The sequence below is a fragment of the Oncorhynchus kisutch genome, linkage group LG25 (assembly GCF_002021735.2).
Source record: "Oncorhynchus kisutch isolate 150728-3 linkage group LG25, Okis_V2, whole genome shotgun sequence".
Classification (NCBI taxonomy): domain Eukaryota; kingdom Metazoa; phylum Chordata; class Actinopteri; order Salmoniformes; family Salmonidae; genus Oncorhynchus; species Oncorhynchus kisutch.
In genome coordinates this window covers 1340256-1367565 of record NC_034198.2, presented here as the reverse complement: position 1 = coordinate 1367565, position 27310 = coordinate 1340256, and the positions used below count along the sequence as shown (strand labels likewise).

Here is a 27310-nt window from a genome sequence, read left to right as displayed (position 1 = left end):
CCATGCAGCCGTCATACCGCTCAGGAAGGAGACTCATTCTGTCTCCTAGAGATGAACATACTTTGGTGCGAAAAGTGCAAATCGATCCCAGAACAACAGCAAAGGACCTTGTGAAGATGCTGGAGGAAACAAGTACAAAAGTATCTCTATCCACAGTAAAAACGAGTCCTATATCGACATGACCTGAAAGGCCGCTCAGCAAGGAAGAAGCCACTGCTCCAAAACCGCCATAAAAAAAGCCAGACTACGGTTTGCCACTGCACATGGGGACAAAGATTGTAGTTTTTGGAGAAATGTCCTCTGGTCTGATGAAACAAAAATAGAACTGTTTGGCCATAATGACCATCATTATGTTTGGAGGAAAAAGAGGGAGGCTTGCAAGCCGAAGAACACCATCCCAACCGTGAAGCACTTCCAAAGTTGTGGCAAAATGGCTTAAGGACAACAAAGTCAAGGTATTGGAGTGGCCATCACAAAGCCCTGACCTCAATCCCATAGAAAATGTGTGGGCAGAACTGAAAAAGCATGTGCAAGGATGCCTACAAACCTGTCTTATTTGCACCAGGTCGGTCAGGAGGAATGGGCCAAAATTCTTCCAACTTATTGTGGGAAGCTTGTGGAAGGCTACCCAAAACATTTGACCCAAGTTAAACAATTTAAAGGCAATGCTACCAAATGCTAATTCAGTGTATGTTAACTTCTGACCCACTGGGAATGTGATGAAAGAAGTAAAATCCTAAAACAGGGAATTTTTACTAGGATTAAATGTCAGGATTTGTGATAAACTGAGTTTAAATGTATTTAGCTAAAGTGTATGTAAACTTCTGACTTTAACTGTGCATCTACAGAAATAAGACAGATTCCGTTTTAGTATTTTAATGTTTACAAATGGGTATTTATTATTATTATTATTATTATTATTATTATTATAATAATAACCCTCCTTTTTCCTTGATCATCTCCTTATTTTATGATGATGACATTACTTATTATAATATATTATAGTGATTTATTATAATGATCATCAGTAGGCCTAAGAGCGCATCCTGTTTAATCCTGTCTTAATACTGGAATGAACTTAGGCCTATATCAATCAATCATTTACGAGTCATTCATGATTTGAAATGCAATCAAGCATTTTAGTTTTAAAATAAAATAACAAAGCGACCTATTGAATAATTAGCGTAAACAATAAATAGGCCTAAACCGTTCCATTTCAGAATTTGCATACACGACTGAATGCGACTACAAACAGTCTTTGCTGTGCTAAAGGTTTTACAAAAAAAACGTTACAACAGACTCTGGTACACTTATTTATTTTGTGTTTAATTGATCAATTATATTGTAACCTAACAGCACTTGTTTGACAAGCACTCAGCGCTGGCTCCTTACTTTATTTTTCTTGATCTCCAGTATTTTCCACAACGAGTCACATTTACTCCCTTTTTAACGCCTGAGCAACCAGTAAACATTCCCCCGTTTTGAGTTTATTCATGTCTGCATCCGTTTTGCTGTCACGTGTTCAGAGTTTATAACCAATTTATTGATGTGGTTATGATAGGCTATAGGTCAGGCCCTATTGGTCACGTGCATGCGATGTGTACACCTGTCACGCAAAGAGAGCAAGGGTTGAGGGAATAGGGAATGTTTTTCCTAAATAAATTAGGGATTTCGGTAACAACTTTTCAGTCCGAAAGGCTGTAATTATGTTGCAGCTTCAGCAACATGGGATACACACTGATGTTCTGTGGTGATCGCTACAGCAGGGAGGAGAGAGACAATGGGTTCTAGTCAGTCACTCACTGCCTTTAAAAAATATATATTTTTAACCACAGTGCTTTTTAACACAGCACTGCAAGTCTGAGCCCGGCACAATCAAATCAATTGCGGTCGGACTCCCTCTAGTCATTTGTGTGTCTTAATTATGTAATCAAACAGTTTGCTTAAAGCATTAGCTTTTTTTGTTTAAACACAATGGAAAGATATGGAAAGACACACATTTGAAAATGTGGGCCAGTCGATTGGTCGAAAGAACAGTCGATTCATGATTGACCAAGATTTTTTTTGTTGTAACCTTTTACTTACTTTTTATTGACATCCCACATAAATAAGGGTGACAATAAATAGGAAACTGGGAATGGCAATGCATTTAAAAAGTTTATTTAACCCTAAAAGTGTGTGTGTGTGTGTGTGTCCTAGCCTCAGAGGAGGACTACAGCGACAGCTCCTGCTTTGCTTGCATCCTGCTGAGTCACGGTGAGGAGGGTATGATCTATGGCACTGACGGAGCCATGCCCATCAAGAGCATGACCTCACTCTTCAGGGGTGACATGTGCAAGAGTCTAGTGGGCAAGCCCAAGCTCTTCTTCATCCAGGTGAGGGCCAAAGCCAACACTGGGCTGGGCAGCTTCACAAAGCCCAGGCTTTTGTTCTAGCTAGGCTTGATTTAAAGCATGTATTGTTGAGCTTAGCATCTTAAACTTATAGAAGAGGTAGATGATTAATCATGGTTAAATATTGTCAGCTGGCACCTGGTTCGAACCAGAACGTGAAAGGTTGTCTAACCCTAGAATACAAGATGCTGATTTTCTTTTTCATACGTTTTGAGATTTTAGAATTCATTTGAGGTGAAGATTATTAGGTCATAGGGCAAACTAGATAGTTTACCCAATGTCTGTAAGTGAGCTGTGCAGTTTTGAAATAAAAGGACTTGTAAATAATTTATGGTGTTCCACAAGGCTGAATTACAGGACCTCTTATTTTTAGAAATGTATATAGATTATGGTTATCCCATTTATATGCAAGGTGACTGTTTTTCTTGATGGACAGATTACTAACTATACAGCCATATTTGTAGAACTTAATAAGACATATTGCCCTTTTTACTAGGTCCTTGAAAAGATATTCCTGATCTCAACTTTCATTTGATTCACCAGGCTTGTCGAGGTTCTTTTTACTAGGTCCTTGAAAAGATATTCCTGATCTCAACTTTCATTTGATTCACCAGGCTTGTCGAGGTTCTGAGTTCGATGATGGCATACAGACTGATTCCGGGCCCCCCAATGATACCCTGGAAACAGATGCAAATCCCAGGCACAAGATTCCTGTCGAGGCAGATTTCCTTTTTGCCTACTCCACCGTGCCAGGTAACCCACAGCATTCTTGTACATTTCCAGCTAAACTAGTTCGCCCGCTCCTAAATGCACCGATAGTCTGACAGAAATCCCACAGCCACCATCTCTACCTCACACCCTGGTTGTTTCAATCAACCATGGTAGCTGGTAACGCACATCCACTATCCAGTTGTTTCCATAGTGTTTGTTACTGTGTGAGAGAATCTGTCTGTGCACTTGTAAAGTGTGTGAGCGTGTGTGCGTGCATCAGTGCCAATTGGAGAGAGTGACGCAACTACTCTTCCAGGGTACTATTCGTGGAGGAACCCTGGGCGCGGCTCCTGGTTTGTCCAGGCACTCTGCAACGTCCTCAATGAGTTTGGTAAGCAGCTGGAGATCATGCAGATCCTCACACGTGTCAACTACATGGTAGCCACCAGCTTCGAGTCATGGTCCGAGGACCCACGTTTCAGCGAGAAGAAGCAGATCCCCTGCGTGGTCTCCATGCTGACCAAGGAGCTGTATTTTAACTGACCGTCATTGACCACAGACTAACTAAACCACACGCACTAACCGAGTGGTCTCAGGGTTGATCCAGGTCCAGCAGGATGCTGCGCGGTTTGGGAGAGAACGCCGTTTTGCACGTGTAGCGTAGCTGGGCACAAAACAAGCTCTCCAAATAAATTTATACAGTGGCACGCTGCGTTCATGTGTTGGTGGTGATACTTGCCTCTTCAGGTTATTCCTAGGAATAATGATGTCACATTTGATCTGGTTTTTGTCAACAGGCTGTGTGAAATATCCATGTTATTTTACTGACCCAGGAAATTTGCTGCCAGTTTTGTAGGGTTGTTAGAAATCAGTTATATCTGAAATCTGTAATATCTGGAAATGTTCTTGTTCATTTTCCAGCTTGTCCAAATTTGGACATGCGTACAAGCATTTGATTGATTGGCCAAGATCCCAGCTAACATTATTTATGCCTCAGGGCATTTATTTTAGTTTTGGAGGGAAGGGGGCATTTCTTGACATGAAGTAGATTTCTAGAGACATTGGCCATGTCCGAAAACTGGCTTGCCTACTACTCAAGCTGCATACTGTGGTACTGATAGTACTACATACTATTTAGAATGCACTGTTCAGTAAAAATAAATGCAGTAAGCTACACATATCAGCATACTAGGCTCATCCTACTAACAATGCCTAATCTAATGCGCAATTGCGTTGAGTACTGCCATTATCAGCTGTTGTCAGACACGTGGGTCTCGAAAGACGGTTCTCTTACTAAGTAGTGTGCAGCAAATTCTGCTAGATGAAAAGCTGAAATAAGTATGACATCTTGGCATTTTAAAGCGTACTAAAGTTCACATAATATAAAACTAAACATTTTTTGCATACTCAACATGCCTTCTATTTAGAACGCAAGTATGGGTAATTGGACACTGCCACTGTGTTTATGAAACACCGTGGGGATTATTTGCTGACGTTATACACCCACACGGAAACCAGATCAAACATTCCCTGTAAGGATCCTAGTTGGTTGGGAGAGCCACGTCTCATTAAGTGTGTAAGGACATCAGACTATTAGAGGGGACTTGCTTATCGCAGCAGCATAATAATTGTCTAAGAATGTAGGCTACACGGGTCAGTTTAAAAGCACCTTACCTTATGAAAGATCACGGCAATATGCTGAATTTCAACTGAATCAGGAGGGTAGCGGCTGGAAAATGTACAATTTAAATTTTTGGCTATTTGTCTTAATGTTTTTACAATATCATTAATCCTAAAAAGGGATTAGGTCTCACTCAAAGAGCAATCACTTGTCATATGATCCCATGTAACAGAGGTAACAAAGTCAAGTACGGATAATTTAACTATTCATACCAAGAATGCACTCCCAGCAGTGACTGTTAAAGATTACATTTTACTGTCATCCTCAGGTTTCTTTGTGAGTGAGATTTATTTTTTGTGGATTTTGAGTTTCACTGGCACAATTGTCAGGAAAGAGTGCTAATCTGTTGCATGAAAAAAAAAACGGTGTGTGTTTTTTGGTCAAGGGCACAGAAAATGTTCCATCATACCACAAGCAAGGAGGATTTGAGATTTTGCCAGTTTATATGTACACACATGAATTCATTAGGTTGAAGATGATGAAGCTTGTCAGTAAACTTTATCCACTGGAGTCAATGTATTTACACTGAGTATACAAAACATTAAGAACACCTGCTCTTCCCACGACATAGACTGACCAGGTGAAAGCTATGATCCCTTAGTTAAATCCACTTCAATCAGTATATATGAAGGGGAGGAAACAGGCTAAAGAAGAATTTGTAAGCCTTGAGACATAGATTGTGCATGTGTTACATTGAGAGGGTGAATGGGCAAGACAAAAGATTTAAGCACCTTTTAAACGGGATATGGTATTAGGTGCCTTTCCACCGGTTTGTGTGAAGAACTGCAAAGCTTCTTTTTTTTTTTTTTACAAGAATGGTCCACCACGCAAAGGACATCCAGCCAACTTGACACAACTGTGGGAAGCATTGGAGTCAACATGGGCCAGTATCCCTGTGGAACGCTTTCCACACCTTGTAGAGTCCATGCCCCAATAAACTGTTCTGAGGGCAACTCTGTATTAGTAAGGTGTTCCTAATGTTTGGTATACCCAGTATACATGATCAATATATGGCTTATCAATGGCCAAGGATAATTAAACTTTTCTTTTGAAAGACCCCTTTATGTTGGCCTACAAATTCACTCATTTCGTTGCTTGTAAAATGATGTATGCCTGAATTTGTTTGTCAAAATGGAGGAAGTCCATGTGATAAGTGAACTGAATCTGGTCTCAAAGCACAAATGACCACATTGTTTCACTGTATATCAGTGTGGTAAATTGTCAGTTATTACCACGGTTAAAGACACCTTGCATTGTCCTTCAATTAAAAAATCTAATTCATTAACATTTTACATACGTGAAATGTATGAAAGTTTATACAACTGAAACACAAAACGTTTGTTAAATGTTATTCTCATGACAATTGATAAATGGTTTGAGTGTCCAATAGTCACATACATTTGATCATTAATACCTTCAATTGACAGCACTTTGGTGGCTTTCAAAAGCACACATACATATTTAAGGTCGTCATGGCATATTCAGTGCATGTTTGTCCCAAAGTCAGAAATACTCTGTCATCTGCAGAGGCAGCTATTACTGGTGGTGACAAGTTATCATTCACATGTCTCAATTCGCACACTGCATTCTTCCAATGTTGCTGCAACGTTCCAGCGCAATTTACAGGATTGCTTCCATAGTTTGCTAGTCACTTTGGGAAAACATCCGGTGCTAGCTTTGCTACGTTCTCCTCCCCCCACCCCCCCCATCTTAGTTTTATTGCATCAGTCTTTTTTTTTTTACCTGATTACACAATATTTCTATGAACCACAGTAGTGAACAGTATGCTGACGACCGAGTAGACATTTTACACATACCTGTCAATCACACAGATGGCACTCTTGAATCCTCTCGACACATGAATCTCTTATCAGTGATGTAGTGCCCATTCTGTATTGAAAGGAGTGTTAGCTCCACTTGTTTTGGAATGGAATTTAAGGGAAAAATCATATTTTTAGAAGTAATATTTTTTTTAAATGCTTTCCGGTGTTAAATGCTATTGTCCTCATATTATAAAAGATTTGGAAAAACAAATATATAGTATAGGGAGACTAATCCCCCCCCACCCAAAAAATGTTTTTATTGTGAATTTACTAAATATTGCCATACTCTGCAGCCCCCTTTGAATCTGGGGCAATACAATGTTTAAATTACTTCACATCAAATGAATGCCTATGTTAACACACTTTTATTGTATTAAACATGAAGATTATATTGTGAAATGAGTAATGTGGTTATTTTTGTCATTTTGTGTCGTATAATCATGCTAATCCTGGATTTACAATCTATCAATTCAGTTCAATTGAAAACTTTCAGAGATGCCTAAGGGCCTGCACACCAAGTCTGAAGGGTGTAAAAACAATCGTTTCACCATTAGGTGGGTGTTTCAAGCTCTGGGAAATGTACAGTGCCTTGTGAAAGTATTCGGCCCCCTTGAACTTTGCGACCTTTTGCCACATTTCAGGCTTCAAACAAAGATATACATTTATATTTTTGTGAAGAATCAACAACAAGTGGGACACAATCATGAAGTGGAACGACATTTATTGGATATTTCAAACTTTTCAAACTTATTTTTTTTTAACAAATCAAAAACTGAAAAATTGGGCGTGCAAAGTTATTCAGCCCCCTTAAGTTAATACTTTGTAGCGCCACCTTTTGCTGCGATTACAGCTGTAAGTCGCTTGGGGTATGTCTCTATCAGTTCTATCAGACAAAATCGTATTTGTAATGACAGCCTAGCGGGGCACAGTGTGTTAACTGCCTTGTTCAGGGGCAGAACGACATATTTTCACCTTGACAGCTCTGGGATTCGATCCGGCAACCTTCCGGTTACTGGCCCAACACTCTAAACACTAGTCTACCTGCTGCCTCTTGCACTGTGTGTCTTAGATCACTGTGCTACACGGGAGCCCCACATATACAATGCATTCGGAAAGTATTCAGACCCCTAACATTTTTCCACATTTTGTTACGTTACAGCCTTATTCTAAAATGCATGAAATAAATTTCCCCCCTCAAACGACACACAATAGCCCATAATGACAAATCAAAAACAAGTTAAGAAATGTGCAAATGTATGAAAAAAACCCTGAATATGACATTTACATAAGTATTCAGACCCTTTACTCAGTACTTTGTTGAAGCACCTTTGGCAGCGTTTGCAGCCTCGAGCCTTCTTGGGTATGACGCTACAAGCTTGGCATACCTGTATGTGGGGAGTTCATCCCATTATTCTCTATGGATCCTCTCAAACTCTGTCAGGTTGGATGGGGAGCTTCTCCAGAGCATCTCCAGAGATGTTCGATTGGGTTGAAGTCCGGGCTCTGGCTGGACCACTCAAGGACATTCAGAGGCTTGTCCCAAAGCCACTTCTGTGTTGTCTTGGCTGTGTGCTTAGGGTCATTGTCCTGTTGGAGGGTGAACCTTCATCCCAGTCTAAGGTCCGGAGCGCTCTGGAGCAGGTTTTCATCAAGGATCTCTGTAATTTTCTCCATCCATCTTTCCCTCGATCCTTGCTAGTCTCCCAGTCCCGGCCACTGAAAGACATCCTGACATTATGATGCTGCCACCACCATGCTTCACCGTAGGGATGGTGCCAGGTTTCCTTCAGATGTGACACTTGGCATTCAGGCCAAAGAGATCAATCTTGGTTTCATCAGACCAGAGAATCTTGTTTTTGTGGCTGGAGTCTGACACTGCCCGGATGGCAGGGAGATCGGCTGGTCCGTATCCACTGCCCTCTAATGCCTTGCGGTCAGGTGCCAAGGAGTTGCCACACCAAGCAGTGATGCAGCCAGTCAAGTTGGTCTCGATGCTGTATCTGTAGAACATTTGAGGATCTGAGGGCCCATGCCAAATCTTTTCAGCCTCCTGAGGGGAAGAGGCATTATCGTGCCCTCTACACGACTGTGTTGGTGTGTTTAGACCATGATAGATCCTTAACGATGTGGACACCAAGAAAATTGACGCGCTCGACCCTCTCCGCTACAGCCTTGTCGATGTGAAAGGGGCTGTGCTCGGCCCTCCATTTCCTGTACTCAACGATCAACTCCTTTGTCTTACTAACGTTGAGGGAGAGGTTGTTGTCCTGGCAACACACTGCCAGGTCTCTGACTTCCTCCATATTGGCTGTCTCATCGTCACCGGTGATCAGGCCTACCACCGTTGTGTCGTCGGCGAACTTAATGATGTTGGAGTCGTGGGTGGCCACACAGTCGTGGGTGAACAGGGAGTACAGGAGGGGACTAAGCACGCACCCCTGAGGGGGTCCCCTTGATGAGGGTCAGTGTAGCATGTGTGTTGTTGCCTACCATCGCCTCCTGGGGGGGCCCGTCAGGAAGTCCAGGATCCAGTTGCAGGGGGGAGGGTTCAATCCCAGGGATGAGCTTCGAGGGCACTGTGGTGTTGAACGCTGAGCATTCTCACATAGGTGTTAATTTTGTCCAAGTACGAAAGGGCAGTGTGGAGTGCAATAGAGATTGCTTCATCCATGGATCTGTTCGGGTGTTAGATGTGAGTGCTACGGGGCCGTAGTCATTTAGACAGGTTACCATGGCATTCTTGGTCCCAGGGATTATGGTGGTCTGCTTGAAACATGTAGTTATTACATAATGTGTCAGGGAGATGTTGAACATTTCAGTGAACACTCTTGCCAGCTGGTTAGCGCATGCTCGGAGTACGCATCCTGGTAATCCGTCTGGCCCTGCGGCCTTGTGAATGTTTAAAGGTCTTGCTCACATCGGCTATGGAGAGTGTGATCACACAGTCGTCAGGAACAGCTGATGCTCTCATGCATGGTTCAGTGTTGGTTTGCCTCGAAGTGAGTATAGCTCATCTGGTAGGCTTGTGTCGCTGGGCAGAAAAATCACATATTTACCTTTTTTCTGTTTAATATTTATCGCTAACAATTAATATGCTTAACAATAGTAAAGACATTTCTTTAGTGCCAATCCTGTGCTTCTGAGAAAGGAGGTTTCATCTCTTCAACATTCACTCCCCGCAGCTGGTCTAGGAGTGTAGTCAAGGACATGGGATAGAGATAAGCTTGAGGAACAGATAGACCTGTATCGTTTCCATTTCTCAATGGTTCTGAGTAACCTGGTCACACGGCATAAAAAAGGGCCTCTGAGAAGTGACAGTTCTATATAAACCCCTTATTATTAGAGCTCTAACCCCATTCACTCTGTGTGCATGTAGTGACCTTGCTCCCTTATAAGTGAAAAGATTTAGTATAACTGACTTGTGTGATAAGTTTGTCTCCCCTCATTTGATAATACAGTAATAACCACCACAGGCTGGGGTTCCCCTTTGTAATCCGCAATAGTTTGCAAGCCCTGTCTCTCCGATGAGCACCAGAGGCGGTGTAGTAGGATTCGATTGTAGTCCTGTATTGATGCTTTGCCTGTTTGATGGTTCAGAGGGCATAGCGGGATTTCTTATAAGCGTCCGGGTTAGTGTCTTACTACTTAAAAGTGGCAGCTCTAGCCTTTAGCTCAGTGCGGATGTTGCCTGTCATCCATGCCTTCGGGTTGGGATATGTACAGTACGTACGGTCACTGTGGGGATGATGTCTTTGATGCACTTATTAAAGCCGGTGACCGATGTGGTAAACTCCTTAATGCCATCGAATGAATCCCAGAACATATTCCAGTCTGTGCTAGCAAAACAGCCCCTTCAGCTTAGCATCCACTTCATTGGACCACTTCCTAATTGAGCCTATCACGTGTACTTCCTGTTTGAGTTTTTGCTTGTAAGCAAGAATCAGGAGGATAGTGTTATGGTTAGATTTGGAGGGTGAGGAAGAGCTTTGTCTGTGTGGAATAAAGGTGCTCTAGAGATTTTGGGTCATTGTGGGTCTAAGTGCAAACCAGATGGGGTGGCGTATCGCTGCAGAATGCCGTGGTAGCCGTGCTGGTTAAGCACGCATTCAGAAGGAACGATTTACCACAACTTTGAACTTTTAAGAAGGCACACCTGTTAAAATTGAAATGCATTCCAGGTGTCTACCTCAAGGAATTGGTTGAGAGAATGCCAAAAGTGTGCAAAGCTGTCATCAAGGCAAAGGGTGGTTATTTGAAGAATCTAGAATATATTTTGATTTGTTTAACACTTTTTTGGTTACTGTGTGATTCCATATGTGTTATTTCATAGTTTTGACGTCTTCACTATTATTCAACAATGTAGAAAATAGTAAAAATAAAGAAAAACCTTTGAATGAGTACGTGTTCTAAAACTTTTGACTGGTGTTCCATAAGGAGTATTTTGACCTGATTCTACTGCTTGCATCAGTTACCTGATATGGAATAGAGTTCCATGTAGTCATGGCTCTATGAAGTAGTATTGTGCTCCTCCAATAGTCTGTTCTGGACTTGGGGACTGTGAAGAGACCTCTGGTGGCATGTCATGTGGGGTTTGCAAGAGTGTCTGAGCTGTGTGCTAGTATTTAAAAACAGACAGCTCGGTACATTCAGCTTTTCAACACCTCAACAACTTGTAAACATAATCATGTTGGAATCACCCCTGTTCTCTGGTTCTAAATAAATTAACCACAATGGACATGGTTAATGTCCCACATCTGGCTATTTATTAAACCTTTTGGAAAGGGGAGCAAAGACATGTCTTAACCCTCACTTCCAACACAGACACTTGGATACAAGAGACAACCTATTGTCTAGTTTGTTGGTGGTTTCAAACTGGTTGGTCTGATCACAGGACAGGACAACCCCTTCCTCTCAGCCTTGAGTGCCTAAACTAACCAACGGCACACACACAAAACCTACATAAAAAGTGCTTACATACAATGCAAGGTGACCACTTGGTTACCTTTTTTAATAACCCCTCAGGACAAACCCCTTCATAAATCGCAGTTTTAAGTAGAGTTCGATGCAAACCGCCCTACATCTACTACAATATAGAATGGGGTCTAGAGAGGCGCGACTGATGTTGAGGTAACAGTGAACTAACAATGTCTATGCAGATTTAGCCTTGGGTTTACGGTGTTATCTACTGTATACCATGAGTGAAAAGACCATTTAAAAAAAACTAACCACAACCAACCCCGTCAATTGACCACCGGCAGGACTGAGTTCCTAACATAAGTCTCTGACCAAAATATGAAAGAGTGTACGTGATGACGTACTGTATGTCCCTGAACAGAAGACATTTTTCCATCACCAATGGAAATTCTTAAACTGTTGTCAGCAGCATCATTGAATAGTTATCTTAAATGATCTCACAAATGCAATAAAACAAAGTTACATATTTAATGTCTAACTCTCCTACAGAAATCAGACGGTACAGATTTGACATCTATGGTCGTAAGTTCCTACCTAACGCTACAACATATATCAATCACAGACAACCCCCAAATAAAACTATTTCATGCCAACTTAGTCTTAACATAACTACAGCCCCCCCCCCCCCACACAAACTCTATCCCCACAAAATCAGTACCTCACAAAGCCTGTTTACAACCACAGGTGAAACCACCTGGTTATGTATTTTAATTACCACTGGACACCTCCCCATCATAAATCAAAAGGTGCGCAATTCAGTTTGACACAAACCACCTAACTACTGTGGCAGCCAGGGAAAGTGTTTTACCCAACGCTTCAACATCCCATAGGCTCTTTTTATAATTTTTTAAAAATTCACTTTATTGATCGGATTTCGTCAATCGGATGGGATTCAATCTTAGAATCGGGTATTTCAAAACTGAACATTTTATTCTGATCATTCAAAGTTGTAGTTGCATTTTTCAAAACTCCAAGGTAGTGTGATTAGGTTAGTTTTGATGCAAATCTTGATCCCACAGGAAGAGTAGATTCAGGGTGGATTTAGAAAGTTGAAAGCCACCAAAACTGTGGATGTTAAATAAAAACAAGGACATTCTTACATCTGAAAACCAAAGCTTACTAATTTTATAAAAATATTTCATTGTTAAACTTATGGGTATAAGTCAGTTTTTATATTGAGAAGTGTCAAATAAACGAATGTACTTACTTACCGTTTCTTCTTTGCTGCGCAGGCTACACAGAGAAGTAGCACAAGCTGGTGAGGGAAACCGCTGGACTTGCACAAAATGGAATATAACGTTGCGGATGAAGTTCGGAATGACACAATTGCATGTGTACAACATCTAAAGACCTGCATCACGATACTGAGAGCGTGTTTCTAAAAGCACATATTTGGGGGTTTTTGGATATGCTTTTTGGATGCCCGCACACTGCAATGAGGAAGTCTATCACGACTGGGGTAAGTTTCTCAAAAACAAGTAAAAATCACACACAAAAAAAAAAAAGTGTCTTCACCCTTTTATAACACGCAATTAACATCAAAAATGCAGATTAGGTTGAAAAACAGCAACATTCTCCTTTAAAGGTCTTCAACTCATGAAATGAACATTGATAATTTGACAAAAAGTGAGATCTACAAGGAGCAAATGAGGGCCCAAATATCTAGCGAAGTTATTTCACACATAGGAAAATAAATATTGTTGTCTTATCTTAGATCAAGCACTAAAACACATTTCTAATCGGCATGTAGTCTGTGCTGTTTGGTTAGCCATCAAGAAATCTGCTCAAGTAAATGCTTTCATTTAATGTCACAACGCAATTCCATATCCAAACTGAACTTGAATTAAAACAAGTAAATTAGAAACCATGCCTCTTCAACAGATGGTGGAACACTAAATGAGAAGGCACATAATCATGTAATCATTACTGATGTACTGACCACATGGTCACAAAACAATAACAATTCTAAGATTGCTTACTTCTGTAAAGTACAATTATGATCTAGTTTATGATGCAAGTGTAAAATATGATTACATTTCAGTTAAACAATACCTAAAACAATTAGATTAGCAATTTTAAACCAAAGTTTAAAACTAAGTCCTGATCAAGAGAGCTGTTCCATCATATTATATCCATAATGTAAATACCTTTCACAGCCAAGATGCAACATTCACCCACCAAAAACCCTTGAGGGAACATCCCAACTGAACTGCAAAGCATAAATCACTTAAACTGAATACCTACATGTATTCATGAATATTCCTAGAACATAGAGTTGTGTACTCGTTGTGTATGGCAGTCACTTTGACAATCCACCTATTTTCTCCATGAGGAACAGAATGTGCTCTTCCAGTTGATCAATCTGTGAAAGAGAAGGGGGTTCAAAACATGTTGGTTCTACACTTTGGGCAGAAAATGGTCCTTAACACTAGAACCGCCGGGCCGTGAGGCATACTAATCCACCCTTGTCGTGTCCATTTCAACAGTCTAATAAATCTATTTAATATACACAATCACAAAGAAACTCATCATTTCGTTTAGGCAGGTCTTAAAAAAAACAATGTATTTCAAAAGAACAGCATATCTAAAGTTATGTAACTAGTCTGTGCTTAGGCTATATGCTGCCACGACTGCTCATGTGTGTAACGCATGAAATAGGTTATTCTACAAACAAAGTGATCAAAATAGAACCCTTCAGTCGTTTGACAAATGTAGGTGTTTCAGAAACCATAGAATCTGCTCTTTCCAATAGTTTTTTTTTGTGGTGAAGTCTTCAATTTTTTGTCAATTACACTGTTCAGTCTCTTCATTCACAATTGATAATATTGTCAACCACCAGAATATTGTCTATTTAATCTTGCCTTTATGCTACTTATTATTTTTTTGTGTGGAATTAGTTTTGATATAGTTCAGGTGTACTTTCAATGGGCATTATGAGATGGGCAACTAACTGTTGAGTGTCCTCGTAAAACTGCTTATTACAAACTCTGCGGTATTGAAATTCTCACAACGTAAGTGTGTGAAAGACTTTAGGAAAAGTCAAGGACGGTGGGGGACATGACTAAAAATGGCAGCGATATTACAATTGTTAAATCACATGACGCTCAAAAGACCATGTTCAAAAGACGTTGGCTGTTCTAGTGTTAAAAGAGCATAAGGTTCAATGAATGAGATTTAACAGAAACAAATCAAATCAATGGATAGCCAGTGAATGAGATTTAACAGAAACAAATCAAATCAATGGATAGCCAGTGAATGAGATTTAACAGAAACAAATCAAATCAATGGATAGCCAGTGAATGAGATTTAACAGAAACAAATCAAATCAATGGATAGCCAGTGAATGAGATTTAACAGAAACAAATCAAATCAATGGATAGCCAGTGAATGCGATTTAACAGAAACAAATCAAATCAATGGATAGCCAGTGCACAAAACATACATTTTACTGTACAGGTACATCAAAGCTGGGACTGAGAGACAGAAACTGAATGTCACCACTAGCCTTAATCACTGTTCTAGCACGGCTACCACTCGGTACGCTACCCTTCCCCCTAGAGACTACTGCCCTATGTACATAGTTATTAAACATGGGTCACTTTAATAATGTTTACACACTGTTTTACCCACTTCATATGTATATACTGTATTCTAGTCATGGTTCATCCTATACAACTACTGCTGTACACAGCTTTTCTATTTATATACTGGTCATACTGTCTTACACCATTACAGTCGTGGCCAAAAGTTGAGAATGACAAATATTAATTTTCATAAAGTCTGCTGTCTCAGTGTCTTTAGATATTTTTGTCAGATGTTACTATGGAATACTGAAGTATAATTCCAAGTATTTCATAAGTGTCAAAGGCTTTTAATTGACAATTACATTAAGTTGATGCAAAAGAGTCAATATTTGCAGTGTTGACCCTTCTTTTTCAAGACCTCTGCAATCCGCCCTGGCATGCTGTCAATTAACTTCTGGGCCACATCCTGACTGATGGCAGCCCATTCTTGTATAATCAATGCTTGGAGTTTATAAGAATTTGTGGATTTTTGTTTGTCCACCCACCTCTTGAGGATTGACCACAAGTTCTCAATGGGATTAAGGTTTGGGGAGTTCCCTGGCCATGAACCCAAAATATTGATGTTATGTTCCCCGAGCCACTTAGTTATCACTTTTGCCTTATGGCAAGGTGCTCCATCGTGCTGGAAAAGGCATTGTTCGTCACCAAACTGTTCAAGGATGGTTGGGAGAAGTTGCGCTCGGAGGATATGTTGGTACCATTCTTTTCTCGTGGCTGTGTTCTTAGGCAAAATTGTGAGTGAGCCCACTCCCTTGGCTGAGAAGCAACCCCACACATGAATGGTCTCAGGATGCTTTACTGTTGGCATGACATAGGACTGATGGTAGCGCTCACCTTGTCTTCTCCGGACAAGCTTTTTTCCGGATGCCCCAAACAATCAGAAAGGGGATTCAGCGAAAATGACTTTACCCCAGTCCTCAGCAGTCCAATCCCTGTACCTTTTGCAGAATATCAGTCTGTCCCTGATGTTTTTCCTGGAGAGAAGTGGCTTCTTTGCTGCCCTTCTTGACACCAGGCCATCCTCCAAAAGTCTTTGCCTCACTGTGCATGCAGATGCACTCACATCTGCCTGCTGCCATTCCTGAGCAAGAACTGTACTGGTGGTGCCCCGAATCAACTTTAGGAGACGGTCCTGGAGCTTGCTGGACTTTCAAGGAGGAAAACAAAGTGGAGCGAGCTTTTCAGGTCACGCGCCTCTATCAAAGAGTACACTTCCCTCTACCCTCGTTCTGAACAGTGTTACTTCTTCATTTCTCAAAGGAAAAACCTCAACCAATTTCTAAAGACTGTTGACATCCAGTGGAAGCGATAGGAACTGCAGGAAAATCGATTAGAAATCTGGATTCCCAGTGAAAACTCATTGCCCTCGGGATTTCGCCTGCCAAATAAGTTCTGTTATACTCACAGACATGATTCAAACAGTGTTAGAAACTTCTGAGTGTTTTCTATCCAGATCTACTAATAATATGCATATCCTAGCTTCTGGGTCAGAGTAGCAGGCCGTTTACTTTGGACAGGGGATGTGAAAATACTGTCCCCTGTCCCAAAGACGAGAGAATCACTGACATGTCAGCTGGTCCTTTTGTGGCAGGGCTGAAATGCAGGGATTTTATTATTATTTGGGATTCAGTTCATTTGCATGGCAAAGAGGGACTTTGCAATTCATCTTCATAACATTCTGGAGTATATGCAAATCGCCATCATACATACTGAGGCAGCAGACTGTTGAGAATTGACACAAATATTTATTTTCACACTTTTGGCCACGACTGTACAGTGCATTTGGAAAGTATTCAGACTGCTTCCCCTTTTCCACATTTTGTTACATTACAGCCTTATTCTAAAATGATTTAAACCTCAAGGCCTCAATCTACACACACACACACACACACACACAATACCCCATAATGACAAAGCGAAATTCTTGCAGGAAGAGACTTGGTGGTTCCAAACTTATTCCATGTAAGAATGGAGGCCACTGTGATCTTGGGGACCTTCAATGCTGCAGAAATGTTTTGGTACCCTTCCCCAGACCTGTCTTGTAGCTCTGCGAACAATTCCTTTAACCTCATGGCTTGGTTTTTTGGTTTGACATGCACTGTCAACTGTGGGACCTCTCACCTCAACAGCCAGTAGTGCCATTCAATAGCTGGTCATTTCATGTAAAATGGTCATTTTCACCCACCCCCCCCCCGCCCCATTTAATCCATTTTAGAATAACAAAATGTGGAAAAAGTCAAGGTCTCTGACATTGCTCGTTCTGATAATTCCAAATTTTTTTATTTTTGGGAAGACTGTGTGTGTGTTTATTTTATTGCACTGTTGGTTCTAGAAACACTCATTTCAATGTACCTGCAAATTTGTGTACACGACCAATAAACTTTGATTTGATTGAACAAAATAAATCAAATTCTGGAGACCTAATTTGAGAGTAAAATATAGCAACAATCTTTCTTGGATGTGTCAGATTAAACAATGTATTTATTTACTTGAATCATATCATCTCATTAGCACTGTGAATTACTTTAGAAGTAATTTTTTCTACTGCGTGACAAAGTAACAATTACTGTGTGACCAAATCATGGCCTGGTGCCACCAACTGAATATGTTAGTAGCAATAGTAGAAAAATGTGTTTCACCTTTTGCACCAAGTTCCGGCAGCAGCATGGAGAGGCATAATCTGGAGAACAAATACTGGAGTCAGTGCTTAACCAACAGCTAGGTAAAATGTGCCAATAATGTGTCAAAATAATCAAGCAAGCAGTATCTGATGAGTCATTTGGACATACCATTCACACTTTTTGAGCAAATTAGGCTCTGTGCTTCCTTGGGTCCAGTATTCTTCGGGGCAGCATAATCTGAAAATACATAAGATTTATATATACAGCTCATCCAAAAGGTTTAATGTGCAATATTTAATTAGAAGATACTACAAACACAATGAGCAAGATGCAAAAAACAAAACAAATGGTTACATTGCCCAAGACATCGCCACAGTGCGGTGATCCTGGAGCAGTATAGGGGTTAAGTGCCTGGCTGAAGAGCACAACAGCAGGAAATGCAATCTATGATACCTAGAATAGCACCAGATTTTCCTGTCACACATGGGATTCAAACTGGAAACAGTCCAGTTGTAGGCCTTTCTAACCTCTAGGCTCCCTGCCACACACTACAATATCCCTTTGATACTGTCTATTAGTACCATAAGAACACGGATATCTGAACTGACACACCAGTTACTGGAGCTGTGGCCGGCGTGACTGGAGCTGTGGCCGGCGTGACTGGAGCTGTGGCCGGCGTGACTGGAGCTGTGGCCGGCGTGACTGGAGCTGTGGCCGGCGTGACTGGAGCTGTGGCGATGATGGGGGTCTTGGTCTGGCCTGGCTCCTGTCTGCGGGTCTTGGCGCTGCCAGTTTGTGTGCTCTGCAGCCCCTCTAGGATCATAGTGTTGAGGTGGCCCCCGCCTCGCTCTATTTGCAGGGTGACTGACAGCAGGTTGGAGTTGCCATCGAAGTCTTGGACAGAGGCCAGCACGCCGTCACTCAGCAGAGCACTGAAAAGCTCCAGGACCTCTACGGGCCACACTGACGGGAAATGCTCCTTACCTACAGCAGGGCCAGGGCCAAACAGACAGACAACATGACACAGACTGACAGGTATCATCTCAGAGCACTTGTTAAATACAGGGATGAAGACTCAGAAACATGACGAATCAGTCACACAGGCAGTTGACAGGAAGACACAAGTCATAGATCATATCCCTCTTTACCTACAGAAAATGAGTGCCACAGAAACTAGACAGACCAGTCACACAGACATAGATCACATCTCAAAGTGCTCCTACAGGCCCAGACAGACACAACGGGACAAGATCACAGCTACAGGGCTAGGCGTTAACTTCAGACTGTGCAGTTGACTTCTGCCTTGTGTGGCCCCTCTTACCTGTGAGGGCACAGCGGGCAATCTGGAAAGGGAGCTCCAGGAACTCTGTGGGGATGGGCAGAATGCTGGCGAAGGGGAGTTTCTCAGAGTTGCCGTAGTCAGCATAGATAACACTGGCCTCAGTCTCTGTGGTCTCCAGGAACACGGCTCTGTACCAATTCTTATCACCTGCGGGGTGAAACAATAGCTCTCCTCATCTAGAGGAATGTGGTCTACATGTACAGCGCCACTGAGATTGTGTACAAAAATTAGGGATTGAGCCCTCCGTTGACAGGTGATGGACAACAGAGATGACTGTCCATAAAAAAACACAATATGTTTGCCTTTGTACCGTATGCAGCTCATCCAAAAATAGTTGACTTGAACAACTTTTGAAGGACAAAAAGAGATTTCATCCATGTGGCTATAGTCAAAAGGAATGGGTAGTCCACATTTCATACAATCAAGTCAGTACTTCCACACACTAATGGCCATTGTTTTCAGGCTGGTTGTATTGGTGCTAGGTAGGTACCGAGCTAAAGCTAGCTACCCCAGAAGTCCAACAAATGATGCTTTATTACAAAGGCGGTATTGTAAACACATCGTTCCTGGCCGGTGTTTGCACAGCTTTGACTGTGCTACTGTATCTTTTTTAACACGCAAAGACCCAAACGGCGTTCCATAGTATGTCGTGAAGCTAATAGCATTAGCGCTATTACTGTGTAACTCCGGTAGGGCAACATCTGAAAAATAGCGCACTTGGTAGAGTGTAACGGTGCTCGACCAGTCGGCAAAAGCCAACATCATTCACGACAGAGAACGGTTGATTGTCAACGGCAATGAATTCCATTATCTTGGCTAATAGATTTCGCCTTTGAGTTGTCTCGCTGAAATTGTCTTGCTCTTACAAATGGCTGCTCGACTTGTTGACTGCTCGATCCACACAACAGACATTGTGGGCTAGGAATGCTGTGTTGCACGTGTAGCGCAAAATTTTACATGGCGTCCTTATGTCATGTACCTACATTAAATAGGTATGCACGGTAACTTCAACATCGGTTTTTAAAAATCGGCATGAAACTAGACAGCCGATACCGATGTAGGCTTTTTCAGCTAATATCGGACGATTCTCGATATGTTCACCGATATATCGTGCATCCCTACTTTACATGTGTTTATATACTGAACAAAAAATATAAATGCAACATGTAAAGTGATGGTCCCATGTTCCATGACCAGAAATTACCCTTTCAGCAGGACAAAAACCTAAAAGGCCAAACATACTCAAGAATTGCTGACCAAGACAAGATTGAATGTTCCTGAGTGGCCCAGTTACAGTTGACTTAAATCTACAGCAACACTTAAAGGGCTGTCTAGCAATGATCAACAACCAACTTGACAGAGCTTGCAGATTTTTACAAGAAATAATATGCAAATATTGTACAATCCAGGCGTGCAAAGCTCTTAGAAACCCAGAAAAACCTACCACTATAATCACTGCCAAAAGTGATTAACATTATTCACACCCCTGAGTCAATATCTTACAGCGCCAGTCAAAAGTTTGGACTCATTCAAGGGTTATTCTTGCTCTTTTATTTATTTTAATGTTTTACTATTTTCCACATTGTAGAATAATAGTGAAGACATCAAAACTATGAAATAACACACATGGAATCATGTAGTAAACTATATTTGATATTCTTCAAAGTAGTCACCCTTCATATTATGGCAAGGAACAGCTCAAGTAAGCAAAGCGAAATGACCATCATTACTTTAAGACATGGTCAGTCAATCCGGAACATTTCAAGTTTGTACATTTTCAACTTTGTAAGTTATTTCAAGTGCAGTTGCAAAAAACCATTAAGCACTATGATGAAACTGGCTCTCATGAGGACAGCCACAGGAATGAAAGACCCAGAGTTACCTCTGCTGCAGAGGATAAGTTCATTAGAGTTAACTGCAGCTCAGATTGCAGGCCAAATAAATGCTTCAAGTAACAGCACATCTCAACATCAACTGTTCAGAGGAGACTGCGTGAATCAGGCCTTTATGTTCAAATTGCTGCGAAGAAACCACTACTATAGGACACCAAGAAAAGGAGACTTGCTTGGACCAAGAAACACGAGCAATGGACATTAGACCGGTGGAAGTCTGTCCTTTGATCTGGAGTCCAAATGTGAGATTTTTGGTACCAACCGTGGTGTCATTGTGAGACGCAGAGTAGAATGGATGATCTCTGTGGTGTTATGGTGTGTGGGTGCTTAGCTGGTGTCTGTGATATACACTGCTCAAAAAAATAAAGGGAACACTAAAACAACATCCTAGATCTGCATGAATACTTATTAAAAAAAATATATATCTTTACATAGTGTAATGTGCTGACAAGAAAATCGCAAAAATGATCAATGGAAATCAAATTTATCAACCCATTGAGGTCTGGATTTGGAGTCGCACTCAAAATTAAAGTGGAAAACCACACTACAGGCTGATCCAACTTTGATGTAATGTCCTTAAAACAAGTCAAAATGAGGCTCAGTAGTGTGTGTGGCCTCCACGTGCCTGTATGACCTCCCTACAATGCCTGGGCATGCTCCTGATGAGGTGACGGATGGTCTCCTGAGGGATCTCTTCCCAGACCTGGACTAAAGCATCAGCCAACTCCTGGACAGTCTGTGGTGCAACGTGGCGTTGGTGGATGGAGCGAGACATGATGTCCCAGATGTGCTCAATTGGATTCAGGTCTGGGGAACGGGCGGCCCAGTCCATAGCATCAATGCCTTCCTCTTGCAGGGACTGCTGACACACTCCAGCCACATGAGGTCTAGCATTGTCTTGCATTAGGAGGAACCCAGGGCCAACCGCACCAGTATATGGTCTCACAAGGGGTCTGAGGATCTCATCTCGGTACCTAATGGCAGTCAGGCTACCTCTGGCGAGCACATGGAGGGCTGTGCGGCCCCCCAAAGAAATGCCACCCCACACCATGACTGACCCACCGCCAAACCGGTCATGATGGAGGATGTTGCAGGCAGCAGAACGTTCTCCACTGCGTCTCCAGACTGTCACGTCTGTCACATGTGCTCAGTGTGAACCTGCTTTCATCTGTGAAGAGCACAGGACGCCAGTGGCGAATTTGCCAATCTTGGTGTTCTCTGGCAAATGCCAAACGTCCTGCACGGTGTTGGGCTGTAAGCACAACCCCCACCTGTGGACGTCATACCACCCTCATGGAGTCTGTTTCATGGAGTCTGTAGCCTCCATGCTCTGGACACTATGCTGACAGACACAGCAAACCTTCTTGCCACAGCTCGCATTGATGTGCCATCCTGGATGAGCTGCACTACCTGATCCACTTGTGTGGGTTGTAGACTCAGTCTCATGCTACCACTAGAGTGAAAGCACCGCCGGCATTCAAAAGTGACCAAAACATCAGCCAGGAAGCATAGGAACTGAGAAGTGGTCTGTGGTCCCCACCTGCAGAACCACTGCCTATAATTTCCACCTGTTGTCTATTCCATTTGCACAACAGCATGTGGAATTTATTGTCAATCAGTGTTGCTTCCTAGGTGGATAGTTTGATTTCACAGAAGTGTGATTGACCTGAAGTTACATTGTGTTGTTTAAGTGTTCCCTTTATTTTTTTGAGCAGTGTATATAGAATTCAAAAAACACAACCAGCATGGCTACCACAGCATTCTGCAACGATATGCCATCCCATCTGCTTTGTGCTTAGTGGGACTATCATTTCTTTTTCAGCAGGACAATGACCCAACACACCTCCAGACTGTGTAAGGGCTATTTGGCCAAGAAGGAGAGTGATGGAGTGCTGCATCAGATGACCTGGCCACCACAATACCCAACCTGGGGATGAGTTGGACTGCAGAGTGAAGGAAAAGCAGCCAACAAGTATTCAGCATAAGGGAAATCCTTCAAGACTGTTGGAAAAGCATCCTCATGAAGATGGTTGAGGTCGGGTTTGCAAAGCTGTCATCAAGGCAAATCAAATTTTATTGGTCACGTGATACGCAGATGTTACTGCAGTGAAATGCTTGTGCTTCTAGCGCCGACAGTGCAGCAATATCTAACAAATTACACAACATATACCCAATACACACAAATCTAAGTAGGAATGAATTAAGACTGTACACATATGGACGAGCGATGTCAGAGCGGAACGGACTAAGATACCGTAGAATAGTAGAATACAGTAAATACATGAGTAATGCCAGATATGTAAACATTATTAAAGTGACTAGTGTTCCATTCCTTAAAGTGGTCAGTGATTTCAAGTCTATGCTTATAGGCAGCAGCCTCTAATGTGCTAGTAATGGCTATTTAACAGTCTGATGGCCTTGAGGTAGAAGCTGTTTTTCAGTCTCTCGGTCCCTGCTTTGCTGCACCTGTACTGACCTCGCCTTCTGGATGATAACAGGGTGAACAGGCAGTGGTTCAGGGGGTTGTTGTCCTTGATGTTCATTTTGGCCTTCCTGTGAAATCAGGTGCTGTAGGTGTCCTGGAGGGCAGGTAGTTTGCCCCAGGTGAAGCGTTGTGCAGACCTCACTACCCTCTGGAGAGCCTTACGGTTGTGGGCGGAGCGGTTGCCGTACCAGGCGGTGATACAACCCGACATGATCCTCTCAATTGTGCAGCTGTAAAAGTTTGAGTGTTTTTGATGACGAGTCAAAAAAAAATTGCCTCCTGAGGTTGAAGAGACACTGTTGTGCCTTCTTCACCACCCTGTCTGTGTGGGTGGACCATTTCAGTTGGTCCGTGATGTGGTCGCCGAGGAACTTTCCACATTCTTCACTACTGTCCCGTCGATGTGGATAGGGGGGTGCTCCCTCTGCTGTTTCCTGAAATCTACAATCATCTCCTTTGTTTTGTTGATGTTGAGTGTGAAGTTATTTTCCTGACACCACACAGAGGGCCCTCACCTCTTCCCTGTAGGCCGTCTCGTCGTTGTTGGTAATCAAGCCTACAACTGTAGTGTCGTCTGCAAACTTGATGATTGAGTTGGAGGCGTGCATGGCCACGCAGTCATGGGTGAACAGGGAGTACAGGAGAGGGCTGAGAACGCACCCTTGTGGGGCCCCAGTGTTGAGGATCAGCGGGGTGGAGATGTTTCCTACCCTCACCACCTGGGGGCGTCCCCTCAGAAAGTCCAGGACCCAGGGTCTTGAGCTTAATGACGAGTTTGGAGGGTACTATGGTGTTAAATGCTGATCCTTAACTAGTCTCTCAAAGCACTTCATGATGACGGAAGTAAGTGCTATGGGGCAATAGTTGTTTAGCTCAATTACCTTAACTTTCTTGGGAACAGGAACAATGGTGCCATCTTGAAGCATGTGGAACAGCCTAATGGGATAGGGATTGATTATGTCCTTAAACACACCAGCCAGCTGGTCTGCGCATGCTCTGAGGACGCAGCTAGGGATGCCGTCTGGGCCGGCAGCCTTGCGAGGGTTAACAGGTTTAAATGCTTTACTCACATTGGCTGCAATGAAGGAGAGCCTGCAGGTTTTGGTAGCGGGCCCTGTCGGAAGCACTGCATTGTTCTCAAAGCGAGCAAAGAAGTTGTTTAGTTTGTCTGGGAGCAAGACATCGTGGCGATAGGGCTGGTTTTCTTTTTGTAGTCTTATGATTTGTTTTGTTATCCAGATTGAAGGTTATAACACACAAGTTTGTGAAGTGCTATTATTTAGTCTAACTTACTGATATTGAATATTACATTTTTATCTTGAGGTGATCGACTGTGTCCAATCCATTTTGGGGGTTTCCTACCTCGTGCTTTGACACCTTATCAGAGCAATCCACCATTTAGTCCACCACCCTAGTTCCTCATGTAAGCATATTGCGAATGTTGGCATTCAATTGGTTTGAAAACCAGAAAGAGATTTAGCCATATTGAAATGTTAGGTCAAATCTGATCATAAAGTGAATGGACAGCCATATTGCCAAATCCTGAACAGCGTGAAAAAAATGGCAGTCCGTTCACTTTACGATTAGATTTCACCTAACGTTTAAAAAAATGAGTGCTATTGAGTTAATTAGGTTATTTTATAGTGCCCTTGAAATGGGAAATATCTGATTGTTGTTGAAGCACTGCATGTGTATGCATTGTGTGAGGCACTGAATGGGTGTGTATTTTAGCAGTGAGAGTGCATGTGTGTGTGTGCAAAGTCCTGTCCACAAGGTGATGAAAGTATGTGTGTGTGTGGGGGGGGGGGGGGGGGGGGGGGATGACGACTCCTCACCTGAAAACTGGGCACAGCATGCAGCTCCTGGCATGGGTTTGCACCGACTAGGCAAGGCCTTTGTGGTGCAGTATACAGCCAAGTCCATCATCACACTCTGCAGTCTCTCCACATACACTAGACCACACACAGACATAAGTGTTCATACTGTATACACAGAACATTTGTGGGTGAGTCTGGTGTAATTGTACACCTGTAAGAATTGACATGGATTTCTGTAGACACAAAGAACGAGAGAAATGAGAGAGTCCTTACCATGGCTGGGGTTGAAAAGGTAGAATAGACTGGGGCTGACAACGGCTGCTATGCAAGGCTGGAATGTCTCATTGCGAGGCAGCTCCACCGTTCTCCAGTCCAGAGGGAATTTGTCTGCTGAGGTAGATATCGTTCATCTGATTAGCATTACTAGCGTTAGCATTGATTGACTAATGGTTTCCTTGACTGATGTCCTTAAATACAATTATTTCCATAGCTCACAAGCCACCCCTCCACCCCACACATATGCATTAGGGCTGACCCCAATTAGTCGACTGGTCAATTGTTTGGTTGTTGGTCGACCAAACACAAAAATATGTCAACTAATCCATAGCGGAGGCCTAGACCAAAATCCAATTTATGCTTGATGGAAAATTGTGGCCGAAGGCTCCATATGTGACACAATTGCAGAGCCTCCAGAGACATGCACGGGACAAATCAATCGCAGTACCAAATGGGTAAGGCTCTGTGTAACGCCGCATTGACATGATTGGTTGATGGTAGGTGAGGGTGGTACATCCTGTAGAAAACAAACTTACTTCCTTGCCAACAGCTCTGCACTGCTCCACGAAGCTCAAGAAATATGAATGCCCTGACTTCCGCTGAGGCCGTATCACCGTAAATGCTGCATGGACAACGCAGACTTCGGCTTAACCATGCGCCCAGATGCACAATGTAACTCTCTATCCAGAATGCTCTCTTTCGACAATGTGCATATGTGGGAACTCCATCAAGATTGTTGGAAAAGCATTCCAGGTGAAGCTGGTTGAGAGAACGCCAAGAGTGTGCAAAGCTGTCACGAGGCAATGGGTGGTTACTTTGAAGAATCTCAAATGTAAAATATATTTTGATTCATTTTAACACTTTTTGGATTACTACATGATTCCATATGTGTTATTTCATAGTTTTGATGTCTCCACTATTATTCTACAATGTAGAAAACAGTAAAAATAATGAAAAACCCTTGAATGAGTATGTGTTCTAAATCTTTTGACCGATAGTGTATTTAAAAATAAATCTTCCCAGCCCTCTCCCTTTCGATAACCACTCAGCGTGAAATGGGAAAGATATCAAGTGGAAATGACAAAATAGGTCTACCTGATTACTTCTGATCAGTGCTGGGCTTGGACTGAAATAGGTTCCGGTACTCATTTTGGGTGCTGGTACGGTCTATATTTAGGTGCAGGAGTGCCACAAAGTTGAGCTAATATTCTAAGAGGAACAGGAGCTAAAGCATTATAAAGCTCCGGTGCGCTCCTGCCCAAGTTAAGCATGGCTTCTTATCCCTAGCACAAATAGCCTACAACTGTGTCTGTCCCGGCTCACCGGCGCTGGAAACGTTGCTCGCCAGCTGTTGTGACTGTGGGTAAAGCTTCAGACATAAACACACTAAACAATCATATACTGATTCTAGTGCTGAGCGATTAGTGCTTTTTGGAGGTGGGTTCGATTACAATCAATACATTTTTTTAAACATGAAATGCATTATGAAATAACGACATTAGAATCATTTACATTTAAAAAAAAGCCAAAAATAGTGAATGTTCAATTGCCAAAATATTGAAAATATTCCATCGTCTCCATCAGGTCCACATTGGGTAGACATAAATAGAAAATTACTTTGTAATTTTTGTTTTTTCCCCTCTCAATCTACACACAATACCCCATAATGACAAATATTTTGCAAATGTAATAAATATATTTAAAAAAAAAA

At 42.2% G+C, this 27310-nt stretch overlaps 2 protein-coding genes across 6 annotated transcripts in view; one reads left to right on the top strand and one right to left on the bottom strand.

The window, feature by feature from the left end:
- casp7 (caspase 7, apoptosis-related cysteine peptidase) overlaps positions 1-7007 on the top strand; it is a 36048-nt gene extending 29041 nt beyond the window's left edge. For all 3 annotated transcript variants that reach the window (XM_020474086.2, XM_020474084.2, XM_020474083.2), the window contains exons 5-7: positions 2200-2375; positions 3008-3146; positions 3421-7007. In XM_020474086.2, coding sequence (XP_020329675.1) covers positions 2200-2375; positions 3008-3146; positions 3421-3647 — 542 coding nt within the window. In that variant the 3' untranslated portion in view covers positions 3648-7007. The remainder of the gene's footprint in view (positions 1-2199; positions 2376-3007; positions 3147-3420) is intronic.
- A 6081-nt stretch (positions 7008-13088) lies between these two features.
- tdrd1 (tudor domain containing 1) overlaps positions 13089-27310 on the bottom strand; it is a 76487-nt gene continuing 62265 nt past the window's right edge. The window contains exons 20-26 of one of the 3 annotated variants that reach the window (XM_031805193.1): positions 25597-25710; positions 25342-25458; positions 19109-19276; positions 18400-18771; positions 17956-18024; positions 17806-17846; positions 13089-13944 (exon numbers count right to left, since the gene is read on the bottom strand). In XM_031805193.1, coding sequence (XP_031661053.1) covers positions 13882-13944; positions 17806-17846; positions 17956-18024; positions 18400-18771; positions 19109-19276; positions 25342-25458; positions 25597-25710 — 944 coding nt within the window. In that variant the 3' untranslated portion in view covers positions 13089-13881. Of the gene's footprint in view, positions 13945-17805; positions 17847-17955; positions 18025-18399; positions 18772-19108; positions 19277-25341; positions 25459-25596; positions 25714-27310 lie in introns of all 3 variants that reach the window. The other 2 variants (XM_031805192.1, XM_031805194.1) reach the window with 2 other exon arrangements.